The sequence below is a fragment of the Lethenteron reissneri genome, chromosome 45 (assembly GCF_015708825.2).
Source record: "Lethenteron reissneri isolate LAM-NWPU_2019-01 chromosome 45, ASM1570882v1, whole genome shotgun sequence".
Classification (NCBI taxonomy): Eukaryota; Metazoa; Chordata; class Hyperoartia; order Petromyzontiformes; family Petromyzontidae; genus Lethenteron; species Lethenteron reissneri.
Window position 1 is genome coordinate 972389 of NC_083823.1, and position 26745 is coordinate 999133.

The following is a 26745-nucleotide window of genomic DNA, read 5'->3' on the forward strand; positions in this document are numbered from 1 at the left end:
TGCACGTGTGTGGGTTTTTACTTTGGGGTTCTTCGATTTCCTCCCACAAGCTAAAACACACCCAGCCGCGGCAATTCCCGGCATCCCGACACGAGAGCGCCTCTGGCAAGCGGCGCATCTGGGAAGACAACCTGGCGGCACTTGCCGTCAAGCCGCAATGTGCGTGTATTTGTGGAACTTCTTTCGCGCCGTACCTAGCCAACAGCCGACAGCGCTGATCGCAGGCGCGGGGAGGGGGGGGGACAACAACAACCACACAACAACAACAACAACCACCACACAACAACAGCAACCACCACGGCACGACTCTCCACAACTTCAGCGCAAGCATCGCTTCGGCAGGCGTGGTCTCATCAGCAGTGTCCGGTGTGTCCGAGTCGGGGGGGTTTCATTAGTACCGTAGTTTGTGTTGGGTAGATAACATTGCGTTGTCTCATTAATATCATTATTTATTTATTTTCCCCTTTTTGTCGATTCGGTCTCAAATGAGTACCTGGTGCTGTTGTGCGGCTGTGACATCAGTGGCGGGGAGACAAAGGCGATGGGGAGGGGGGGGCTGTAACATCAGTGGCGGGGAGACAAAGGCGATGGGGAGAGGGGGGGGGGTCTCCACAACTGACCTTGCCATGGCATTATCGGTCTCTGGCGTCTGCCACGTGCTGGTAACGGCAGCACGGTGGTCCTGGCAACCGCGGCGAGCAAAGCGAGCGAGTTGGTGGCCACACTTTGTAATGACTCCGAGCAAGAGGGAGGGGGACCCGTGAGACGGCGCTATTGTTGTTGTTATTGTTGTTGTTGTTATTGTTGTTATTGTTGTTGTTATTGTTGTTGCCATTGTCCTTTGTGGTTGGGTACGGCGCCGCTGCTGATGGTGGCGCCGTCTTGGCGAGCCACTTCTGGCCGTGAAGGCCGACGCGCGAGTCTCGGTCCCTCCCGCAGTGCTGGCGCCCGTGGCTGGATGCGAGGGTTGGGGCTGTTGGCCTGTTGAGGCCCGGAGTTGTCAGCGTGGCCTGGGAAGAGAAGTGAGCGTGGCCTGGAGCGGCGTTGTGCCGCCGTGGGAAGGGAGCGATGGCCGAGGCTGACGCCGGAGTGGGAGCCAAAGGCGGCGAAAGTCGCCGGGGAGTTGGGCCACCGTGGGGATGGCGGCAGCTTGGGGAGAGGCCTTCATCCAGCGGCGGATAGATCGTGGCCAATGATGCCATGAAGATGTTAGCCTGCTAACGATGTATCCATCAACTTGACCTCTGTGGACTAAGCAAGCCCCCCCCCCCCTCTCCTTCACGTCTCTGTTGGACTCTCAATACCCGGGGGTTGAGTCGAGGCCGCGCCCGTCGCGTGCGACCTCGAGTCTCGCGGCGTTGCAGGGAGACCCGCAGGGGCAGGGAGACCCGCAGGGGCAGGGAGACTCCGCAGGGGCAGGGAGACCCGCAGGGGCAGGGAGACCCGCAGGGGCAGGGAGACCCGCAGGGGCAGGGAGACCCGCAGGGGCAGGGAGACCCGCAGGGGCAGGGAGACTCCGCAGGGGCAGGGAGACCCCTGCGGGTGAAATGCGCCTGACGAACGTCAATGATGATGATGATGATCTAAGCGCGTGCAGGAATCACTTCCCAGTGAAGCTCGCGTGACTCTGCTTGTTCTGCGTCGCTGTCGCTCAACTTGTGGCTGTGGGCTGCGTGGGCGCGCGTGCTGCATCCAGCCAGCCTTGGGATATCATCAACCCACGCGCTCTCTGGCCGGACAGGTCCAAGATCTGCCGCGCCGCGGACGCTGTCGCCTCATGCTGGAAGCAACAAACACAACCGGGCAGCTGAAAGTGCTGCAGGTCGCCGCCACGGATGTGCCGGTGCTGCTGCTGCTCCTTCATAGTTTGAAGGGTAGTAGCTCCGCGTGCCACGCCTCGCTGCCCGGTGACCTGTGACGAGTTCAGATTGGATGCGAGTCGCTTTCACTGGATCGAGAACTGCGGAACGGGGCGCAGCGACCCGACGGGAGGCTTTCGATGCCCGCTTTGTTGCAAGCGGCACGGGGTGGCAGCGTGCTGGTGGTGGTAGCACTCGCGCCGCGCACCAAGGAGACCTGAGTCCGATTCACAACTCAGGCACCGTTCTAGATGGGGGTGTGTATGCTCTCCCCCTGTTTTGCGTGGGCTGATTTCTCAGGGTTTTCAAGTTTCCTTCTCTAGGTGTAACAAAAAACCACACGTACAATGTAACTGGTACTGGTGAAAGATCTTAACGTTGACGAACTACCTGCAAATGACTCAATTAGGATTACACAGCAGCAGCAGCATCACCCCTCCCCTACTGCGAAGAGCTTGGCAGGACCCTCCTGGAAAGCAGTCTTGAGACTCGGTTGAGGCTTCCCGCGGGTAAGCAAGCGGAGCAATAACAACATCATAATGTGATGCATTCAAATGGCATCTGCAAGATCGTGCAATTTAAACAATTAAAACTTCTTAACACGTGGGTCTTCACAGCCTATGTTATGATTCAGAATTGAGTTTATTCTTAGGCCACGTGATGACCTGCGCGCTTTGTGTGGTGAAACCTGCTCATTCTGACTTCCGGGAGCAGGACCTGAAGATCCTTGGCACAGTTTCGTAATTTTAATTTGCTGCTAATTCTGGTTGTGACATTTGTCCTCAACATTACCGCCGAGTTCAAACAATAACAACTGGCGCACTGCGATGCTTGCACACCAAGCGACCATTTAATATGTTTGGCGATGTCGGGTGGTGGAGGGTCGTCACGACATCTACAGTTGACAAGATCATTACCGTGGCAAAGCCCAAACCATTCATTGAATGAATTTCAACCTGCGCTCATGAGACCATCACACACACACACATTTTTCAATCTCCCCACTGCCTCCCCAATCCAATCCCTTATCCATTTCAAGATCGCACTCGCCATCTTCAATATTGTCTTTTGTGTTTAGTTTGTTGTCCTTTCCCCGCACCTCCAATTGCCACGGTTGACTACGTACGGTGCGAAAGAAGTTCAACAAACTATACATTCCTTCTCCATGGACTTGCCCGTGTACCTGCATCTCAACTCACCGTACTCACCCTCCAGCGAGCCTTTGTGCTGAAGCCCCAAGTGAACCGCGTCCCGTGGGAGGTCGCTCATTCTCCTCCGCTGCTCCCACAGCCACCCGTGCTGTCGAGGCTGAAGGGCCTGGCCCTTCTCCTCTGCCCATGGCTGAGGACGACTGCCTCTTTGTCGCGATGACATGAATGTGGCCGTCGTGTCTGTGCGGCGTGGTGAGATGCAGGCGCATGGAGCTGCGCTGGCAATGTCCACTGCGATGTCAGCACTAAGCTCGCCGTGCTCACACAGGCAGGCGAACAGCGCGCCAGTAGTGGATACGTCGTGGGAATTCAACACTTCAAGCTGAACGAGTTTCTCGACTCCACGTGGGTCAGAGTGTATTGACAAATGCGATAATGCGGGAAATGTATTTACCCGGAAAGAGACTCGCAGAGTCTAAAAGACACAGATCCAGAAGGGTTCATGCATTGGGGATGTTGCAAGCGCGAGGAAACCGAAGTGCCCGGAGAAAACCCCACCCTTTGCAGAGTGTAGCAATCAAAGTTGCACACACACACACACATGCACCAATACACAATGGCCATTGTGGTGAAGTATGGTCAAACAACCTTTGTGATCAACGTGGCATGGAGAGGCCTACACCCACGAGTCGATTGTAAAAGGATTGTAAATTATCTGTCATTGTTTTAAATGTTACACGAGAAAGAGACGAGTATTCGTACAAGGGGATTCATACCCCAAGTCCTGACACGTGCTTGGAACTCAGCGCCGATTTAGGAATCGCTCGCCGTGGCCGGGATTCGAGCTCGGGTCGCCAAATAATTACTGCACCACCACTTTTGTTCATTCGTCACAGTCTGTGATTGCATTCCGATGATCTGTGCTCTGGTGGGGGGAGGGGGTGATATCACGGGCACGTGGCCCGCGGTTTCGTGGAACCGAGAAATATTCAAAATAGCGCGGACGTGACCCCTGGAGGAGCGAGCCGCGTGAGATGCAAATAGCCCGGCACCCCCCTCGTGCCCCCCCCCCTCGTGGCCCCCCCCTCGTGGCCCCCCCCCCTCGTGCCCTCCCCTCGTAGCCCCCCTCTCGTGGCCCCCCCCTCCTGTCCGGCTCGCACAATCTTCCTCGTGGCCACGGGAAATATTTCAGGTTGACATTTTGGACAGAAATTTTCATTTAGTGCACTGATTCTATATATTTTTGCCGAGATATCTGTGATCTATTCCTTTTACACGGATATGAATGCCTGTCAACCCATACGGTTGAGCCATATGCGTGTGCAGGGAAATTGAGTTTGCAGGTCCATAAGGAGCACAGCCGTTTCAATTCGGGCAACAAAAAAACCACGCTTCTGTCTGTTTGTGTTTCTCGCTTGTGATGGAACTTTGTAGGATGAACGTTGATAAGGGGCACGGGGTGACCAATAAGGTCTGACTTGGTCTGTAATGAGGCAGGGCACTGATAAGGGGTTGACAGCTATGGATCTGTGATTCGGTTATTTTATTTATGCGCCAACAGTGAATAGCTGCACTGAATCTGTTTCTCCAGGGGCTCCGGCTGCTTTGGTGACGTCCACAGTTATTCTATGTGGCCTGGGTGGATAAATAATGGCAAAGAAAGTGACAGACATCCTGAAGTCTCTAGAGCCATCGGCGGAAAGAGAACACCGAGTGATTGTATCGTGAATAAAATACAGCTCTAAGGACGACGATGAGATCAGCTTCGGCGCGCAGGTGTTTGACGGGCAGTCTTTATCGACCGCGGGACCTTGACAGATGGCAATGGCACGGGAAAGCCTTCCAGCAGTCAATTATTCATGGCTGATGATGCCGACTGATGATGATATCTGCTGTGTAAGAGGATGTGAGAGAATAAAAAAAAACAATCCCTTCTGCCACTTTGCCAACTCGTGTCACCGACGAGCAAGGTGGAGTTGGGTGCGGTGGAGGGGTGGATAATAGGGGAGAGAATTGTGGATACTAGGGGAGATAATTGTGGGTAATAGGGGAAGAGAATGTGGATAATGGGTGAGAATGTTGTGAGTAATAGGGGAAAGTGTTGTGGGTAATAGGGGAGAGTGTTGTGGATAATAGGGGAAAGTGTGGATAATAGGGGAGAGTGTAATTCGTGCGAGTGGGAGGCAGGTAGTTGTGCGTGTGCGCGTGTGACTAAGAGCGGAATGCATGTGTGGCAACGCAGGTAGAAATGTCACTGTGGAATGAGTCACGCTGTGGGGTGCAGCCCACCCACGAAGTTAGCACCACGTGCGAGCCAGACGCAGAATACAAACAATGTTCATATAAAGAAAATTTGGTAAAAAAAAAAAAACTAAAAAGCCAACCGTACTGGGGAGCGCGTGTTCGCCTGGACATGGACTTCATTCGTGACCGGCGTCGTCCCGTGGACGTCTGTGTCATCTCAGCGCTGCCGGGATGAAGCCGCCTTCCTGCCGCCTGTGCGTGGCCCTCCTGCTCATGGGCGCCGTGAGGCCTTGCCGAGCCGAGCCCGGTAAGAGGAGCTTCACTGTCATCGTCCACCATCGTCACCATCGCATCGTCGTCGTCAACACCACGCGCGTCCTCTGAGCTCGCGGGTCAGAAAACGAGAACAACAAGAAGAGCTTTTGTTCTTCAAATTCTGTACAAAAAACATTGATAAGCCGCAATGCGTTTGAATTCGAAACGGTAGGTCATTAATACGTGACGTCACGAGACAGGGTTTTAATGATCTGCTTGTGGCTTGGGAGCCGCAGGTTGCTGATCGCATCCTGCCTTAGCTACTTGTCCCATACTCATCAACCTCATCATTGCTCCCACACGTCTGGCTACACAATCATCATCGTCACCATCACCGTGGCCATCGTCTTAAATCCTCCACCATCATCATCGTCACCATCACTGTGGCCATCGTCTTAAATCCTCCACCATCATCATCGTGACCATCACTGTCGCCATCGTCTTACATCCTCCACCATCATCATCGTTACCATCACTGTGGTCATCGTCTTACATCCCCCACCATCATCATCGTGACCATCACTGTCGCCATCGTCTTACATCCCCCACCATCATCATCGTGACCATCACTGTGGTCATCGTCTTACATCCCCCACCATCATCTATCGTTGTCGACCTCCGTCTAGCAGCGACCACATTAGCGGCGCCAGCCGCATCACGTCGCCCTCGTTTCATCGCCACCGCCGCCGCCGCCACCACGACGATCAGCGCTGTCAGCGCTAATCTTACTCATTGTCTTCTTGGTTCTTTCGGTAAAGTCACGTAGAAGGGAAGTAATAAAATAATAAAAATAAAACATAATAAAACAATTCTCACGACGTTTCGGCCACAACGCAAGCAGCCGTCCTCAGGTGAAAACCAGGTCCGTCCATTCAGACTCTGTCGCCTCGACGGACCTGGTTTTCACCTGAGGACGGCTGCTTGCGTTGTGGCCGAAACGTCGTGAGAATTGTTTTATTATGTTTTATTTTTATTATTTTATTACTTCCCTTCTACGTGACTTTACCGAAAGAACCAAGAAGATGAATCCCTGCAGTCACGAAAGCTTTAAATCGAAACTTACTCATTGTTTTAGAGACGTCACTATCTTGACGTCCAATTTGAGAACGCAGTGTGCGGTTACAGAGAGCAAGGGGGGAAACAAACACGTAGGAGAGGCAGTACAACGTGGGAAGGTAGCTGGTCTGGTGAGGGTTAGCATCATTGAGATGACAAGTTCTAGTGACTGGCTGGGTGAGAGTGACTGAGATGACTAGTTCTAGTGGCTGGCTGATCCTCTCGTTGTTATCGCTCAGACTTGAAGCCACCGTCCCAGGTTCGTCTCAAGGCCTACGTGGAGGGCATCCGGCTGCCCGTGCGATGGAACCCCTCGCCTCTGCAGGAGAACCCCGCCCGCAGTCTGCTCTACCAGCTCCGCCTGTGCTTGCCTGCCGAGACGGACGCGAGGCCTCAGTGTGAGGTTGGTCGGCCTGAGAACCGGGGAAATCGACAGCATGGGTTGGGGGCCCTGTCGTTCCCACGGGCCCAATCTCTCCCTCTCTCCCTCTCTCTACGGGCCGTGTTACTTTGTCAACGATATCAGCGATCGGGGCCTTTCTTCAATTTAGCGCTGTGCATGAGACTTACTGAAAAACTTTGCATTAGATTCTCTTCCCAGTTGCATCCAAGTGTTCGACTTGCTCCTGGTGTGACTTACAGCGCTCTTTGCCGGCTTCTTCTTGTGCCGATCTTCCAAGTGGAAGCACATTCGTACGTCGTCTCTTTTTTTCTAAAGAGAGTTCGAACGAAGCTGATATCACAGAACTATTTCTGAGATCAAGTGATACCTCTAAACAAACTACGCGTGTCAACGTTCAGTCATGGAGCTGGCGAAACATCTCAATATAGGGCCACAGAGCTTGGGCAATTGTTGGTGCCGATTCTGGCTGCCTTCCCCGCTTTTCTGTGGTTTCCTGCGCCTCTGTTAAAAAAACTGCGTGCGTTACAATTTGCACGATTGTCGCCGATATATATTTGTATTGTATTATAATTATGAATTCAACTCGTGTGCAGGAGCGAGATGGACTGTTCCTGTGTTTGCGAGAGCGTGAGATACACCGACCGCTTGTGGGCGCCTCAAGCCAGCAGCGGATAGATGCCGACGAGGATCTTGCGCGTCTGACCGTCGTCTGTGCGCGCGCGACGCTTCGCAGGGATCTTGCGTCTGCCAGCAGAAGCAGAAGGGGAGCAAAGTGTTGGGCTGGCCGGATCGGGAGGTGACCGTGTCCGTGCGTTCCGTGGCCTACGACGCCGACGACGCCGACGGCGGCGCGTGCCCTTGCCCCTCGCTGGACACCGCGGGCAACGCTAGCGCGTGGACAGAACCCATCACCAAGCCTCCAGTCGGTAGGACCCACCGGCGCAAACGCAAATCTCACTCGGGAATTGGCTCGGCTTGAAGTCACACCGGCGTGTCCGCGAAGGTGCGGTCCGCCGGTGTTAACACACTTAGACCTCAAACAGACAGATCTCGCTTAGCGCTCAAGATGCGTTCCTGGGGAAGTGAGCGCGAATCAAATGGACGCTTAACGAGGTCATGATGCAAGCCCGTGTAGTACTCCAATCCCCCGCCAAATCTGCAGCTCGGCGAAGGCTTCCTGCGTCTCGTGCCGTGGGTCTGTTGCCGTGACCTGTGCCACGTGGTACAGGATAGCCGCTCGATGTGTGTGTGTGTTGTTGTTGTAAATTGACGATGTGCCTAAGTGTGTATGTTGGACATCTTTCGCACTGGACGTAGCCGACCGTGCTAATCGGGGGTGCGGGGGGAGGACAAGAAACTAAACACAAAAATAAGTTGTTGGTGGGTTCACGACACATTTATATTTACGCGATATAACCCAAAAAAAAACTTGTCTTATGAATATTGGTCGCTAAAGCCGACTACGTGTTAAACCTTCCGCAACAGTCTGTTCGAGGCGACACGGGGGATCTGCGTGTGTGTGTGCGTGCAGGCGAGCCCGGCACGGCGGCTCGTGACGTCTCGTGTGTCTACCGAGACATGGAGGCGTTGGAGTGCCGCTGGAGAACCGGGGAGAAAGCTCCCCCGGGCACCAGCTACTCCCTCTACTACGCCGTGTGAGTTTCCCGCACGCTGACGACGGCTCGTGGCCTCATGGTTACCAGAAGCGGATTTAGGAACTTCCCAAGTGGGAGGTGGGGTGGGAGAGGCAGTCACAAAATGCTAGATTTTCATCAATAGCCCCCGACGTTCCTTGAAAAACAGAATCAACGTATTTCCCCCGCGGTAAATCTGAATAGAGACACACATGTCTGGGCCTTCGAGGGGAAGAGTGGTGCTGGTGGTGGTGATGGGGGCAGTTAATGCTGCCACCATCCACCCTCTTGCCTCCGCCACTGAATGCCGAGCGCGCCGGACTCGCAATCCAGAGGGCGCGGGTCGATCCCAGCTCCCGGCGCCGGTGGCCAGAGACGTCCCCCCCTCCGCTGCCTCTGCCCACCCAGCAGCGCGAATGGGCGCAGCGCGGCCGACCGAGGGGCTGCGAGCGTTGGGGGTGTCGCCCACCTCCTCCAAGACGCCCGGGCCGGCGTGGAGGAGTCGGGCGAGTGCCCTCTGGTGGAGGTCATTCCGCCGGGAGTGGCGTTAGCGATCTGCACGGCTGCAGCTCGTGCCGTGGGGTCTCCGTGCCCTTGGATGGTGGTGAAGACGCAACGATGACGATGACGCAATAGCTCCCAAGACGTAACGATTGCGATGTCATTGCAGCTACTTGGACGAGCCCCTCCTCTGGACGAGGTGTGGGGACGACGAGGGGGGGATGCCCCCGGGCACGCCGCGTTGCGTCAGCAGCAGCATCGTGGAGTGGGACCGAGACGCCAACAGCTTCGCGATCCTCGTCAACGGCACCCTGCCCGGCGGGGAGGCGGCTCGGCCCAGCCTGCTCATCATCACCCCCTTGGAGAAAAGTACGATCGCCACACCACGCTTCATCATCACCATCATCACCAGTCAGCCATGATCAGTCCACTGCTGGATGACCCCGTGCTGCGAGCGACCCCCAACTGAGCCACGTGACCCCGAGCGACCGTCTGTGCCCCCCCCCGTCCCCTCCCCCCCGCCCCCTCCCCCCGTCCCCTCCCCCCCGTCCCCTCCCCCCGCCCCCTCCCCCCCGTCCCCTCCCCCCGCCCCCTCCCCCCCGTCCCCTCCCCCCGTCCCCTCCCCCCGTCCCCTCCCCCCGCCCCCTCCCCCCGTCCCCTCCCCCCCGCCCCCTCCCCCCGCCCCCTCCCCCGTAGTCTCGCCGAGTGCTCCGCGGGGTCTCCGCGCCTCCGTGCTCAGCCCGTCGAGCCTCGTGTTCGTCTGGGACCCTCCCAGCAGCACGCGGCTGCTCAGCTTCGTCAAGTACCACGCGCGCCTCGTCACCCCCCGCGCGGGACGAGAGGTGCGAGTTGCCGTCACGAGTCCAGACGATCGCGGCACAGCAGGGGCTGGGTTACATGCCCGACTTGGGCGCCCTTCCTGTGCATGTTCTCTGCCCCGCTGTGCAGTGAGTGAGTGAGCAAGTGAGTGAGTGAGTGCAGGTGGTGTGTGTCCCTGTTCTATCGTGTGAATGAGTGAGCGAGTGCGGAGTGACAATGTTTTCTCGGTGTTCCCCCGCGAGCCTGTGAGCATGTGAGTGAGTGAGTGGAGTGTATATGTTCTCCCAGGTGAGCCTGTGAGGATGTGAGAATGTGAGTGGGTTGGAAATGTCCTCCCCCTGATCTGCATGGGGTTTCTCCGCGGTTCTCCAGTTTGCTCTCATAGCAAGCAAAACATTAAATGTAACTGGAATGAGCCAGAACATTCCAGTGCTGAAAAAGTAATCACTGCGCATAACCCAATTTGCATTACACGTAGCAGCAACATTGCCACCCCCACACTGCAAACACTTGGCAGGACCCTTCTTGAAAGAGCCTTGAGACTGTGACATTTTTATTTGCAAACAAGAGAAACAGTAACAATGTTTGTCATCCATCGGTTACGGTCGCCACATTGTCCACAGAACAAACCAGGGGACATGTTTCTCAGCCGGCGTAGGACCGATCAAACGGGTGCGGCGCTATCCCTGCGTGTTCGTCACTGCCCCACCGTCGCTGAAACTAACGCCGCTGCTGCTATTCACGTGTGCCGCTCACAGCCCCAGGTGCTGGCTGACACCTTCATAGAGAAGAGGACCGCGCTGGACTTGGTCGTGGACCCAGGGCTTCCCTACCGCGTGTCCGTCCGAGCCATCCCCATCTACTCCAAGAACTTGAGCAGTCCCTGGTCGCACTTGGATTACTCGCGTGAGGCACTCGTACACACGGGCACCTCGTGTCCGTACACCTGCAGAGTCGCACACCTGTTTACCTGCGTGTCCGTACACCTGCAGAGTCGCACACCTGTTTACCTGCGTGTCCGTACACCTGCAGAGTCGCACACCTGTTTACCTGCGTGTCCGTACACCTGCAGAGTCGCACACCTGTTTACCTGCGTGTCCGTACACCTGCAGAGTCGCACACCTGTTTACCTGCGTGTCCGTACACCTGCAGAGTCGCACACCTGTTTACCTGCGTGTCCGTACACCTGCAGAGTCGCACACCTGTTTACCTGCGTGTCCGTACACCTGCAGAGTCGCACACCTGTTTACCTGCGTGTCCGTACACCTGCAGAGTCGCACACCTGTTTACCTGCGTGTCCGTACACCTGCAGAGTCGCACACCTGTTTACCTGCGTGTCCGTACACCTGCAGAGTCGCACACCTGTTTACCTGCGTGTCCGTACACCTGCAGAGTCGCACACCTGTTTACCTGCGTGTCCGTACACCTGCAGAGTCGCACACCTGTTTACCTGCGTGTCCGTACACCTGCAGAGTCGCACACCTGTTTACCTGCGTGTCCGTACACCTGCAGAGTCGCACACCTGTTTACCTGCGTGTCCGTACACCTGCAGAGTCGCACACCTGTTTACCTGCGTGTCCGTACACCTGCAGAGTTGCACACCTGTTTACCTGCGTGTCCGTACACCTGTAGAGTTGCACACCTGTTTACCTGCGTGTCCGTACACCTGCAGAGTCGCACACCTGTTTACCTGCGTGTCCGTCGTCGTCGTCGGCAGTCCTTCGGGGTCCGAGGATGACGTCCACCAGATTTAGCGATGGCTCTCGAGGTGGCTGAGGAGTCCAACTGTGGATCCGCAGATCTTGGGCACTGGGGTGCCACGCGGCCCCAGATGGAAGTGGAATCCGCAGTGCCGGGTTGCTTTCCTTTCCCTCTCTGATTGGTGGCGGTGATCCGCTTTGGCATCGAGACGCCGCGTCTCCAAGTGGGCCGTGGCCCGCGGGATGCGGCGACGCCACCGCCAGGCGGTCGGCAGCCTGCTGCTGCTGCTGCTCCTCGTCCCGGTGTTGGAGGCTGATTTTGCGCGCATCAGGGAGGACTCGAGGGTATTCTAGAACCGCTTCCTTCGTCCCTCCACTGGGCAGCTCGGAGAAAATGATCTGGCGGCGAAGGCGATTCTCAGGCATGCGGATGCAGTGGCCGGTCCGTCGGAGTTGTTTTTATCAAAGTATCGCTCCGGTGCTGGTAGGGTGTCAGCCTGCAGGAGGGCACTCGCAGCGGTGCAGCGGCCTTCCCACTCGGTCCCCGGGATTTGACGGAGGCGGCGCCGATGGAAGCGCTCGAGCGCAGTGACGTGGCGCCAGTCGGCAGTCCACGTTTCGCTGCACAAGAAGAGGAGCATCGCAGTGGCAACTGCCCGGTAAAGTGGGAGCTTTGTCGTCAAGCAGGAGATCTTTGCTGTCGAAGACGGCGCTGGCGCTCTGGACTCGGTGTTGGAGAGATGACTCCCGAGGAAAGAGAAACACTCCACGTGTTCAAGTGAAATACTCCACGTGATCAAGTGAAATACACCACGTGATCAAGTGAAATTCTCCACGTGATCAAGGGCCTCTCCATCGACGTAGATAGTCGGGGGACGTTCGGCTGGTGGAGGACCTTGGTTTGTTGGTGTTCAAGGCGAAGCCAAGTCTCTAGTGCGCAGAGTGCAACACGCCGAGGGTCACCTGGACGTCCTGCGCAGAGCGACCACCGCGCAATCTGCAGGTCGTGGATGCCCTTTGCGGTCAGCTTCTTCTTCTTCTTCTTTGCCCGAAAACGTCCGAGGTCGAGGAGCTTCCCGTCCAGGCAGAACTGGATGCTGATGCCAGATGGAAGGCGACCGTGGACGAGGAGGGTGACCACGACCCTATAGATGGTGAATAAGTGGTGGGGGAGACGGGGGGCGATCATGCAACCCTTTCTGACACCCATTCGGACCTGAAAGGCATCGGTTTCAGATCCCCCACTCAGCACGGTGGCGGTCGCGTCGCCGTGCAGGAGCCGCAGGATGGCGACACACTTCTACGGACATCCAAGACGTTGGAGGACACTCCAAAGGGCTCCCCGGTTGAGGGAGTCAAATGCCTTGGTTAGTAGGTCGATGAATGTCAAGAACAGTTCTTGAAGCCGCTCTCGACACTTTTCTTGAATCTGTCGGGCAGCCAAGGCCACATTTGGGTGCCCCGGGATGGTGGGACCTGCTCAGCGACAGGGCTCAGACAATTGAGCCGGATGCGGGCCAGCATCGTTCCTGCTATGGACCAGAGGGAGATCCCCCTGTCGTCTCCACAGCAAGACCCCTTCTTGAAGATTGTTACTACGTGTGTCCACACACCTGTACACTCACACACCTGTCTGTGTGTGTGTGTCCACACACCTGTACACTCACACACCTGTACACTCACACACCTGTACACTCACACACCTGTACAAAGGTGGCCTGACGTGGTGTTGCCGTTCTGGTCTTAATAGGTGCTCGCTAACAGCAATTGCCCCAATAGTCTGTTGAAGGATATGCGGGGGGGGCGGGTTCTTTGTCTTTATCTCCATAGGCGAGTGGTGCTGGCCACGCGATCCCCTCGTGTCACGTGTTGGTCCGTCATTTGTGCTCACTGGCCACACTTGTCCCAACGGTGTGTTGAGGCTGTAGGGGTGACCTGTGTCTTTGTCTTTGTTGTGTGTAGCCAAGGAGAAGTCCCCGTACCCAGGACCCCCACCCGTGTCCGTGCCGCCCGTGGCTCCGCTCGTCATCGCGTTCGGCGCAGTTCTTGCCGTCATCACCGCCATCTCCTTCCTCGTGTGGCGTTGGCCCCGGTAACAAAACCACCGGCATCGTTGTCACCGTCACCGACGTCTTCTCCGCCATCAGCATGATTACAGCTGCCACTGGGGGCCCCCGTGGATAGACTGCCGCACGGCGATGGAATGGATGAGATGGGATGCAAGAAGGCGCTGTCAGTTGCTGAGGCATTCCAGGAAGCGCCAGTGCACACAGAGATCCTTCAATCCTCACGAGGATGATCAATTTATAATAAGAATAATGCCCTTTATCTAGCAAAGCCTCGCCGAGTCTCCAGACGGTTTCCCATGCGGGTTCTGCATTGGGATGTTTGTCCAATTGTTTTGGTCTCGAGTTTGTTTTTCAATTGTGGGAGGAAACTGGAAGTAGCTGGAGAAAATCCACCACGCACACATGGGGATGAATCTCAGAAGGTCGGCACAGATCGGTCAGGAACCCACTTGCTGTACTGCTGTCTCTGATCCACCTTGCAATGTCGTGGATGTAGGTGTCCCACAGCACACAGTGATCCTGTATGATCCATTAATCCCACTTTAAAAGCGATGGGTCACAGGCCACCACCATTCCCTTCAGCGTCACCATCTTCTTTACCCTTGGCTCATCTTTGCTTATGTTTGAGTAAAGAACGATGCATGTATCACGGTGTGAAAATGTTGCATTGTAAGATTGACCTTCAGAGGTGTGATCTAAGATCTCTGAAGACCTGGGGTTGAATCCGGGCACCCGCCTCTGAGTAAACTGGCTACTTGTGTGCGGTGAGTTGATGTTCTCAGCACGGACAAAAATAATCACGGTAAAAATGGCAATGCACTTAGTTTGGCATCATTTTAGATCTGAGAATTTAAAGATCAATGAGTTTGCCTCATGCGACCGACATGCTTGTTGGTGGCATGGCGAGTGGGGGAATTCTGCTTCTTACTCTGTCGGGCAGCGCTCACTTGAAAGGGTCTCAGAAGTAGTTCTGCCATGCCCGTCCCTGCGGCCCATCCTCGAGCAGCACGAGCGGTGGCACCGCGACAGAGAGCCGAATGGACACTCCTCACGTGACCAGCAGCACCAGCAGCAGCAGCAGCAGCGCAGACGGGAGAGAGCAGTGGGAGGGGAAATTACGACAGAATAATCTAGATTTTAAAAATTCGATAGTTCACATTTAACCGCATTTTATAAAAAGCCGCATATCTGTAAAAGGAAACAAACTTGTAGCTCTGTGGCAGGAAATGAACTTCCTTTTATTATAAAAGCCATTTCTTGTGTTTGTGTTAAAGTAAATTTACATCGCGCCAAGCGCGAAGGAAGCGGACGCCACAAGCGACGCAGCGCGAGTCTCGGTACAACCCTGTGACGTCACCTCCCTGTGACGTCACTTCCCTGTGACGTCTCCTCCCTGTGACGTCACCTCCCTGTGACGTCACCTCCCACCGCCCACTTTTTGCCTATCCCATCGGGCCTCCAGATTGAACTCTGTAGCAGTGGTGTTTTATTATTATTATTTAGTTATGGTGATTATTATATTGTTATGGTGATGATGATTACACTTGTTCACTAAGGAAAGCCTGAGTCTCAAGGTTATCTTTCAGGAAGGTCCTGTCAAGTTTTGACAGTGGTGGGGGGGGGGGTGATAAGTTTCCCATCTCGTAATTTGTGGTGTGGATTTTTTGTTATTTTACATGAGGGAAGATTGGACCGTGACGCCGGCACAACGATGGGGATCGTCCAATGTGAATTGATGCGTCGTCACATGCCCAATTGTCCACACACACACGTGTATGTGTGTGTGTGTTTGTAATTGACGACAGATGAATACATCTGCTATCAATTGGCCTGGCAGTCAGTCACGACTGGCCGTTGTACTGAATGTGTACGCGTGTCTCTGTCTTGCAGCATGAAGGTTCGAGTTTGGCCGGATATTCCCGATCCTGCTGGGCCATTGGATGCTTTTCTCAAGAGAAACATTGATCCCGTTAAGGTGCGCGATGCAATTTCCTTCACGTGACGTTTATAATCATAATATAAACTTGCAACGCGTCGCCACCGCTGCACCGAGATCGCCTGCTCACTCGCTCGCTCGCACAGAAAGGACGACTCGGAGGCATCACAGACGAGCGGGAAGGCAGCCACGCCGTGGAGACAGTACCAACAATTGCCCAACTTCTGCGGTCCTATATACATTAAGCTGTTATTGGCCAATCATTTTGATTTTTGCTTAAGGGCACTTCGTTCCGCAGCTGAATGCCAATGTCGAGGTTTGCCGCTGCCGCCCACGACGAGACGGCTTCAGGAGCGAGTTCGTGTCGCTTGCCTGCTCCTCCTCCTCCTCCTCCGTTGAAGGAGCGCAGACTGCAGTGGGGTTGACTATATGGTGGACTATATGGTTGACTATATGGTTGACTATAAGGTTGACTATATGGTTGACTATATGGTTGACTATATGGTTGACTATAAGGTTGACTTTACGGTTGACTATATGGTGGACTATATGGTGGACTATATGGTTGACTTCATGGTTGACTATATGGTTGACTATATGGTGGACTATATGGTTGACTATATGGTTGACTATAAGGTTGACTTTACGGTTGACTATATGGTTGACTATATGGTGGACTTCACGGTTGACTATATGGTTGACTATATGGTTGACTATATGGTTGACTATAAGGTTGACTTTACGGTTGACTATATGGTGGACTATATGGTGGACTATATAGTTGACTTCATGGTTGACTATATGATTGACTATATGGTGGACTATATGGTTGACTATATGGTTGACTATAAGGTTGACTTTACGGTTGACTATATGGTTGACTATATGGTGGACTTCACGGTTGACTATATGGCTGACTTTATGGTTGACTCTATGGTCCAAGTTTGGGTTGCGTGGCCACAATGGCACCACCGTGGCCCGCGCCTCTGATGTCCCAGTCGTGAAGGAAGCGATGTCCGCGCTGACGCGACTCTCCCCCCGTGTGCCGCTGGTGGTGCAGGCAGCCGCCTGTGCGCCCCGCCTCGAGGCGCAGGACCCCTACAGCCTGGTGGAGGAGCTCGACTCGCCCCAACTGCCGCAGCCACGAGCCCCCCACCCTCAATAGACCAATGAGCGCAACATACAAATATTATTCGAAGTGTATATACGAAACGTCAAGTGAGATTTCATTTGCTTCCCACGCACAGGTGTGTCGAGGCACGTGACATTGAGTTGTTGGCAGCAATGACTATCGCACAATACCGCCTTGAAAACTCGTACCGTAGTCATGTTTCTTAAGTAACTGACAGACGTGCACAGCATTCGTTAATCCACCGCTGGATGAAGGCCTCCCCATGCTGCGCCGGTCGTGGGGACTTTGAGACCATACTTCTCCACGCTGGTTCAGTGCGGGTTGGTGAATGTGGGCGGGGCAAGGAGACGGTTCAGACGCCACTTGCCACTGATGTTAGCCGTGAGCCCTGCGTGTATTTGATGTTGTCTTCGTAGTTTGGCGACGGGGTATGCGCCGCACCGCAGAAGCTCGTGTGTGTGCGTTCAGCTGTCCGTCCCCCGCGCCTAGCACGGTTGGCTACGTACGGTGCGAACAAAGTTCAACGCGCGGTACAGCGTACGTGGCGTGCATCGAAGAAAGGCCTTGCAAGGCGGGCAGCGAAACACAACGACAGGCCCCGCACATGGTCACCGACAGCGACACGCACACGGTGGCCATGGAGGGGTTAGTCCAAGCTGACTGGGTTCAGTGTCCTGTCAATATTTAGACGACGCCTGTTTTACCCAGGAACAGCCTCATCGAGTCGAAAGGATCTTCTTTTCGGGAGGGTCTTGCCAAGTTGTGGCAGTAGTGACGCGGACGTCGCCTTGTCGTGACCCCCACACGGGTCACGTGAAGCACTGCGATGGGTGGTGTGGACACTGTGAACCACGACAAACGAACAGGTGGTGAGCAGACAAACTCCACGCAGGACGGCGCCCGAGTCGGGAATCGAACCGAGGGGCATCTTGCCGTGAGGTGCGAGTGTTAACCACCGTGCCACTGTGCCACCCCTCCACCAGTTTAAAAAAAAACACAAAAAGTTCCGCAGCGAAGACTCGGAAGGGCTCCTGACGTTTTATTTTTTTACAATTTTTGCTGACCACGTGTCGGAAATGTGCCACAATAGCTGGCGTCATGGCGATCACAGATTACAAATGCACCTCCCCTGGCTATCAGGCCAGCCAGGCATGCTCGGAATTCATTTGCATACCATGCAGCAGGTTATAGAGCGTAGTAAAATGAAGCAATGTGCAACAATGACTTTCCTGTTTTCACTTGAAAAATAACTTATCCCCATTTTTGCGTTCTATTCCTGTAGCCAGGTTCCTCCACTTTTTTCCTGGAATTTACGTCAAGAGATACCAAGAAGTGCACAAAGCGAACTGGTGCATGCACGCAGACTACAAATTAAACTGTGAAAGGCAAACGAGATGTCAAAAGCGAAGACGCGTTAACATCATATGTTGTACAGCCTGAATAGTCACTGTTTATATGCCTGCTCCGTGTATCCTCATAAGAGAATGTTTGTTATCATTACAGCACTTACATTTTGAAAATAAAATATAACTTTAAAAATGTATTCTTAAAATGGGGACATTGTTTCAGCAACGTGGGTTCAAGTAAGGGAAGCACACGGACCATGGGGACGCACAGGGGCTGTTACTTCAACAGTAACCATGATTAGATGATGATGAGTTTTGGATGCTGCTGGGGCTCGCAGTGCTGTACACAATCACAACAACAACAATCACAACAACAACAACAATCACAACAACAACAAGCCGTCACCAGCACCGCTTCAACGATCGGTGACGTGGCGGACAACGACCCTTCGCGTGCTGTGTGCAGAAGGGCCGTTGCCTGAAACGTCGCCTATTATAAATCAACGGGAAGGGTTCATCTCCTAGTTGCTGCTGAGGGCTTTGTGGGCCTGCGGGCTACAACTGTAACCAGCGAAGTCGAACGTGAGGTGAGGAGGCTTCATTGGTCAGAATTCGTCAAATCCAAGAATCAAATTAATAGACAGTAACATTGAGTAATACATTTTCTCTCTCTCAAAAACAACGTTAAAACATTCTTAATGCTAGAACATGCGGAAAACAGCCCCCGTGTACTATTACATTGATAGACCAAGCGTGTTACGTGCACAGTACTGGAGATGACAATTTGACCAAAATTGACGCAAAGTGTTTTTTTTTATATAAATATAAATGTTGAAAATTATCTTCTTACCTTTTCTTCGTTCTTCCTCTGCTTAAGTGAAACTCAGGGACTTTCTACGACGACGTTGCACGGTAGAAACGTCGACTGTTCAAATGTGTTCAGTCGCGTTGGGAATTTGGTCGCAAATGAAAATTCTGCGTCGTAAATCGAGCCGTGGTCGGTCTTCAACAAACGTCGTGAATCGAGCCGCGGTGGCCTTGCACAGATCTCGTGAATGGCGTCACGGCGGCCTTGCATAGACGACGTATATCGAGTCGCGATGCCCTGATATCGGCGTTAATGCGCGTCGCAAATCGGGCTGTCGTAAATAGGATGTAATGTTTTCCAAAGGTTAAATAAAATAGTTTTTTAATCACATCTTAAATATACTGTGCTTAATTGAATATTAATATTTCACGAATGTTCTGCGCTAAATAAAATGGGCTTGAAAAAAATCCGGGCGGAGTAATAATGATGATAAATCATACAACTGTATGAAGCGAAGACTAACTCACGCTTGCTCCGTTGTAGCACGATGCACTTGTAAGGGCGGTGCTATTGATGTACGCGTTGAGTTGTGGTGCTGCTTCAAATGGTCGTTAGATTTGTGTCACTTTACAGCATCTTGTCAATCAATCTACTGCTTGATGAAGGCCTTGCCCATAAGCCTGTCAATCATGGGAGTTGCTTGACCATACATCACCGCACTCGTATGTGCGGGGTCGCCGTGAGGTGGGATGCGGCACTGAGTCAGACGTGACTCGCCACTGATGTTCGCCGTTGCTCGGACTCGAACTGCGGCCGCTGGGTGCATTGTGCAGCGCTTGAACCACTTGCACCGCCATGTCGGAGGTTAAAACGACCGAATTAATGTTGGTTCGAGGAGTAATCGTAGGGTAACCAAGGAATCAGATTGTTTACACTGATAATATGAAACACAGTACGTCCTTTAGTACATTACTGTACTTCCGAAATGCCAAGTAATTGTTTGGAAACCGATTAAATCTCACGTCAGATGTTTTTTATTTATTAGCTTGTGAGCAGCGCTTGCAAGAAGGCTTCTAGCGATGGCGTTGTGTGTGTATTAGACACAACGATGGCGTTGTGTGTGTATTAGACACAACGATGGCGTTGTGTGTGTATTAGACACAACGATGGCGTTGTGTGTGTTTTAGACACAACGATGGCGTTGTGTGTGTATTAGACACAACGATGGCGGTGTGTGTGTATTAGACACAACGATGGCGTTGTGTGTGTTTTAGACACAACGATGGCGTTGTGTGTGTATTAGACACAACGATGGCGGTGTGTGTGTATTAGACACAACGATGGCGTTGTGTGTGTATTAGACACAACGATGGCGCTGTGTGTGTATTAGACACAACAATGGCGTTGTGTGTTTATTAGACACAACGATGGCGTTGTGTGTGTATTAGACACAACAATGGCGTTGTGTGTTTATTAGACACAACGATGGCGTTGTGTGTTTATTAGACACAACATCTCACTTTGTAACCAGCGCACGGCCCCACCCGCGATGTGGCCGCTATGTCGCTGAGCGAGGGGAGCGCGTTATAGACCGCCACGCCATCTCCATTCACAACGACCATTTGTTCAGAGCTCACCTCAGGGCTGAAAATGAGAACAAATTACTGGGGGGGGCGGGGGGGGGCTCATAAATGATTTCCCCTCTGCCCCCATAAGACCCGAGGAGTAGCGGAAGGAGGAGCGTTGCTTCGTCAAGTGGGGTCTCTATGCGTGTCTGTGGGTCTCTATGCGTGTCTGTGGGTCTCTATACGTGTCTGTGAGTCTTTATGCGTGTCTGTGGGTCTCTATGCGTGTCTGTGGGTCTCTATACGTGTCTGTGGGTCTCTATGCGTGTCTGTGGGTCTCTATGCGTGTTTGTGGGTCTCTATGCGTGTTTGTGGGTCTCTATGCGTGTCTGTGGGTCTCTGTGCGTGTCTGTGGGTCTCTGTGCGTGTCTGTGGGTCTCTATGCGTGTCTGTGGGTCTCTATACGTGTCTGTGAGTCTTTATGCGTGTCTGTGGGTCTCTATGCGTGTCTGTGGGTCTCTATACGTGTCTGTGGGTCTCTATGCGTGTCTGTGGGTCTCTATGCGTGTTTGTGGGTCTCTATGCGTGTTTGTGGGTCTCTATGCGTGTCTGTGGGTCTCTGTGCGTGTCTGTGGGTCTCTGTGCGTGTCTGTGGGTCTCTATGCGTGTCTGTGGGTCTCTATGCGTGTCTGTGGGTCTCTATGCGTGTCTGTGGGTCTCTATGCGTGTCTGTGGGGTCTCTATTCGTGTCTGTGGGTCTCTATGCGTGTATGTGGGTCTCTATGCGTGTCTGTGGGGTCTCTATGCGTGTCTGTGGGTCTCTATGCGTGTCTGTGGGTCTCTATGTGAGTCTGTGGGTCTCTATGCGTGTCTGTGGGTCTCTATGCGTGTCTGTGGGTCTCTCTGTTAGTCTAGGGGTCTATCTGTGAGTCAAATTATAATCAGATGAATCATTGATTCCTTCCATAACGCGATGGGGTTACAATGTTCCCTCCCACCACTGCGTTCTGGGGCGTGGTGGTCGGACTCCCTCTTCTGCCAGCAGTGGCATGAGCAGGAAATTGCAGGGCTGCACCTCTACACTTCGATAACCAACGGCAATAATGAACTGAAATATTACGTGGTGGTATAATGACAACAGTTACTGCAGATGTCTCTGCGAAAAGCCTTTGGAGGGGAAACTGTGCGTGCCTATGGCAGTCGTATCCATTCTATGTGGCGATGCTACGATGGTTTTAAGATCCAAGATCCACGAGAATCGTTGTTCATTTATTTGTTACATATTTAATTTCGTGAGAAAAGTTGTACAAAATAACACTGATTGAAATTCATTACAATAATTTGATGTAATTTTTTCAACAAAAAAGTGTCGCCCAATAAATTGTCGCTTACTGAAATGCCTTCCCGAGTTACTGAAATTTAATTTTCACCGTGGGCTTGTGCCATCGTCGTAATCATACAATGAATCACCTCTGCTGAGATTGACAGCGTTTGGGTTATGAGCGTGACAGACTGTAACGCTACAGTGGTCAGCAACCTGTCAGCAGGCTCACGTTGAGTGTGCAGCAGTTGGATAACGAGGTGAAGTCCATCACTGCGTAATTACATCCCGTGCAAAGATATAATGTAAACGGTGTGCGAGCCATCACGCGTTTCTTGTTGTGGGGATCGGTAGCGTAGCGGTGAGCGCCCTGCGCTACGAAGCCAGCTACCCGACTTCAATGCCCGCTCACGGTTCATTTGTAACGAATGTCTAAACCGGTCCTGGGACTCCCCAAGGTCGACTCAGCCTTCTGTGAGTAACCGGTGCGGTGTGTAAAATATCAGCACTGGGGAGACAAAGGCGGCCGGGCTGGGCACCCACCGCATTGTGTGCTGTGCCGGTCTTCATAGGTGCTCGCTAATAAGAGTGTATTAAAGGCTCTATGGGGATCTTTGTCTTTTGCTAATCACGTGTTAATCAACGGCCTGGGCACCCTTACAAACGAGATGTTCCATCTTGAGGGATTGTTGGGAGGTGAAATTATTAAATTATAATAAAAAACCATCGTGGTAGGTGGTGTCAAATTAAATATAACCGCCGCATATTGTCCACTGACATTCTGTGAGAAATGTTGAAAACGTTTCAAGGTGGGTTCTTTTGACGCCTCCAAAAAAATTCCATTAAACCAAATTTTTGTTCGAATGTGGCGGGGATTTTGCTTGCGTTGGATTGCGTACGCGAAGGGATTTTTAATTGTTGTTGTTGCTGGTGAAGGGAAATGCCAAACCAGCGGGAATTTACAGAAGTGTAGCTGCAAAATATCCTGACGCACGTCTTTTAAAGCGACGCGTTCTTAGTTTCGTTGGGGGGGGGGGGGGGGGGTCGGTGTGAAGGTTTCTGAACAAATCGACTCGAGTGGGGAAAGTGACGATGGGAACGCAGATGTCCTGGGACGGCTCCTTCACGCCTCTCGCAAACAGCGACACGCGGAGATGGAGCCACTGCGCATGCATAGCAGAGGAATGTCTTCGAAAAATAGGGGTCAGATTAGTCACCTCCGGCTTGCAATTTAATCGGAGGTCTCGTGCGCGTCAACCTTGACGGAGTCCCACACGTGAATACAGGTGGACTTCTCCACAAGTCTGGATGTCGCCTGATGAAGCTTGTGGTAATTACTGGCGAAACGTCGTACTCGGATTGCAAATGTTGTCGATTTCCTCTCCAACACACAACCGGTGTGCTGTACTATACACTACACTATACACTACACTATACACTACACTATACACTAGTGCTGTACTATTCACGAATTGGCCACGTTCTGTTTACGTGACAACCCTTGCTAGTTGGCTGTGTCGGGTGGTGGCGGGTTTAACTACACAACATTGATATATCTACGCGAGCTAACCCAAAAAACCTCTATTACGGATGAATACAGATGGTTGTGCACTGTGTGGAGAACGGTGGCGAAGTGGTGTTCGCACCGTGATATCGTCTCAGACGTCCGCAATGATGAATGTCTGCAACGTGTGACTTGGTGTTCGATGCGATAGAGTGCAGAAGGGCAACATGTGAATGTGTCGAACGCCTGCGCGACGATGACTCTGGTCACCCGTGGTCAGTGTCTCACTCTGGTGGCTACACGTGGTACTACAAGCGCCCTCTTCACAGCCCTTGGCACGAAGCGAGTGGTTATCTATGAGCCGCTGTTCCCTGCCCTCCTGACCACCCCCAAGGCTACTGATGCTACAATCCACAGAGAGACAGGAAGGCGTCCAACGCCGTGCGAGTAAAGCATGTGTGTCTAAATGTGTAAGTGTCTAAATGTCTAAATGTCTCAGTGTTTAAATGTCTAAATGTCTCAGTGTTTAAATCTCTAAATGTGTATATGTCTAAATGTCTCAGTGTTTAAATGTCTAAATGTCTAAATGTTTAAATGTCTAAATGTGTGTATGTCTAAATGTCTAAGTGTATAAATGGCTAAGTGTTTAAATGTGTAAATGTGTAAATGTCTAAATGTGTAAATGTTTAAATGCCTAAATGTGTAAATGTCTAAGTGTGTAAATGTGTAAATATCTAAGTGTGTAAATGTGTAAATGTCTAAATGTGTAAACGTGTAAATGTCTAAATGTCTAAATGTGTAAATGTCTAAATGTCTAAATGTCTAAGTGTGTAAATGTCTAAATGTGTACACGTGTAAATGTGTAAATGTCTAAATGTGTAAATGTCTAAATGTGTACATGTGTAAATGTCTAAATGTCTAAATGTGTAAGTATCTAAATGTCTAAATGTCTAAATGTGTAAATGTCTAAATGTCTAAGTGTGTAAATGTCTAAATGTGTACACGTGTAAATGTGTAAATGTCTAAATGTGTAAATGTCTAAATGTCTAAATGTGTAAGTATCTAAATGTCTAAATGTCTAATGTGTAAATGTCTAAATGTGTACATGTGTAAATGTCTAAATGTCTAAATGTCTAAGTGTATAAATGTCTAAATGTGTAAGTATCTAAATGTCTAAATGTCTAAATGTGTAAATGTCTAAATGTGTACATGTGTAAATGTCTAAATGTCTAAATGTGTAAATGTCTAAGTGTATAAATGTTTAAATGTGTAAGTATCTAAATGTCTAAATGTGTAAATGTCTAAATGTGTACATGTGTAAATGTCTAAGTGTCTAAATGTCTAAGTGTGTAAATGTCTAAATGTGTAAATGTCTAAGTGTGTAAATGTCTAAATGTCTAATAGTGTAAATGTCTAAATGCTGCGCGCTCGGAGGTTTTGTCGCCACATCGCGGCTCTGACGCCCCCCCCCACCCCCCCGAGCGCATTCAACACGTTCATCCTGCACGGTATCCACGCCGCAGCACGTGCGCCCGGCACGTGTCCATGCATCGCTGCACGAAGCTTTGACGCCGCGTCCTTCACCTCACGACGAGGGCGCGGACACGCGCCGCCTCCAGGGGGTGGCGAGAGCCTCGATGCGCGTGAGGGCATCGGTGAGATTTCGGGACATCACCTTTGCTCACGGCCTACTCGAGTTGTCGTGATGCCACGACACTGCGACGTGTACAATCGTTGCACGATGTATATATTGTGGTTGCCGTGAGATCCACGACTATCGCAATCGTCCTAGGAGTGGGCAGGTCGCGCTGCGCTGCCACCAACTCAGCTCCTGCCATTGAAGCTGTGGAGCTGCCCGCGAATAAACCGGGTTCCCGAGCGCAGGTGGTCTCAGTCCCATTGCTATCAACTACACAAGATGAAAGTAGATGGTGCACGAACACAAACCTTGCGGTTGATTGTCAGTCGGCAGCTGAGTGCTGCTCCCACCGCCCCCCAGTGCGGACAAGGGGTGGCTTCCAGGGATTTCAGAAGTACCGATAGAGTTCTGTGGTATCCACTTCCGCGGGACGTTCTTGAACACGAGGTTATTGATACATCTGCTCTTCGAGTGATCCGAATGGATTCCTCGACTCGTAACGTGACGCATATGGCACCATTGGCAAGACATTCGGGGGAAAGAAAATCAAAAAGGCGCAGAGTAACAAAGCAATAAACCAGTTTGTCCCAAAACTGTCTCGATTTACAGGCACAAAAAAGCATTTTATTTTTACAAAAACTGCATTACTTTCTCCCTGATGTGATGAACAAACCGAAGCTCAAAGATACAAGCGAAGTTTCCTCTGAAAACCAACAAACGAGACATCCATCCTTAAGAGAGATGCCTATAGTAGAAGCACAGGGTCCATTTAAGAAACATCTTTAAAACAGGGGACCCCCGTTAGAGCTGGAAAACTCCGTTGGGAGACACCGCTCCCTTCTAATCAAGACCAGACACTCCTCTGCTGGGAGACACTGCTGGGAGACACTGCTGGGAGACACTGCTGGGAGACACTCCTCTGCTGGGAGACACTGCCCTGATGGGAGACACTGCTGGGAGACACTGCTGGGAGACACTGCTGGGAGACACTGCTGGGAGACACTCCTCTGCTGGGAGACACTGCCCTGATGGGAGACACTGCTGGGAGACACTGCTGGGAGACACTGCCCTGCTGGGAGACACTGCTGGGAGACACTGCTGGGAGACACTGCTGGGAGACACTGCTGGGAGACACTGCTGGGAGACACTCCTTTTCTGGGAGACACTGCTGGGAGACACTGCCCTGCTGGGAAACACTGCTGGTAGACACTGCTGGGAGACACTGCTGGGAGACACTGCTGGGAGACACTGCTGGGAGACACTCCTCTGCTGGGAGACACTGCCCTGATGGGAGACACTGCTGGGAGACACTGCTGGGAGACACTGCCCTGCTGGGAGACACTGCCGGGAGACACTGCTGGGAGACACTGCTGGGAGACACTGCCCTGCTGGGAGACACTAATGGGAGACACTGCTGGGAGACACTGCTGGGAGACACTGCTGGGAGACATTGCTGGGAGACACTGCTGGGAGACACTGCTGGGAGACACTGCTGGGAGACACTGCCCTGATGGGAGACACTGCTGGGAGACACTGCTGGGAGACACTGCCCTGCTGGGAAACACTGCTGGGAGACACTGCTGGGAGACACTGCTGGGAGACACTGCCCTGCTGGGAGACACTGCCCTGCTGGGAGACACTGATGGGAGACACTGATGGAAGACACTGCTGGGAGACACTGCTGGGAGACACTGCCCTGCTGGGAGACACTGCTGGGAGACACTGATGGGAGACACTGCTGGG

General features: G+C 52.5%; 1 protein-coding gene across 1 annotated transcript; it reads left to right on the forward strand.

The window, feature by feature from the left end:
* The first annotated feature begins 734 nt into the window (after nucleotides 1-734).
* Nucleotides 735-18803, forward strand: IL5RA (interleukin 5 receptor subunit alpha). Its single transcript, XM_061570250.1, has 11 exons — nucleotides 735-760; nucleotides 5476-5561; nucleotides 6865-7028; nucleotides 7762-7954; nucleotides 8560-8683; nucleotides 9333-9532; nucleotides 9860-10005; nucleotides 10741-10888; nucleotides 13645-13774; nucleotides 15642-15726; nucleotides 16748-18803. The coding sequence occupies exons 2-11, from the start codon at nucleotides 5486-5488 to the stop codon at nucleotides 16850-16852; spliced, it is 1371 nt and encodes a 456-aa protein (XP_061426234.1). The 5' UTR covers nucleotides 735-760; nucleotides 5476-5485; the 3' UTR covers nucleotides 16853-18803.
* Nucleotides 18804-26745: the final 7942 nt, after the last annotated feature.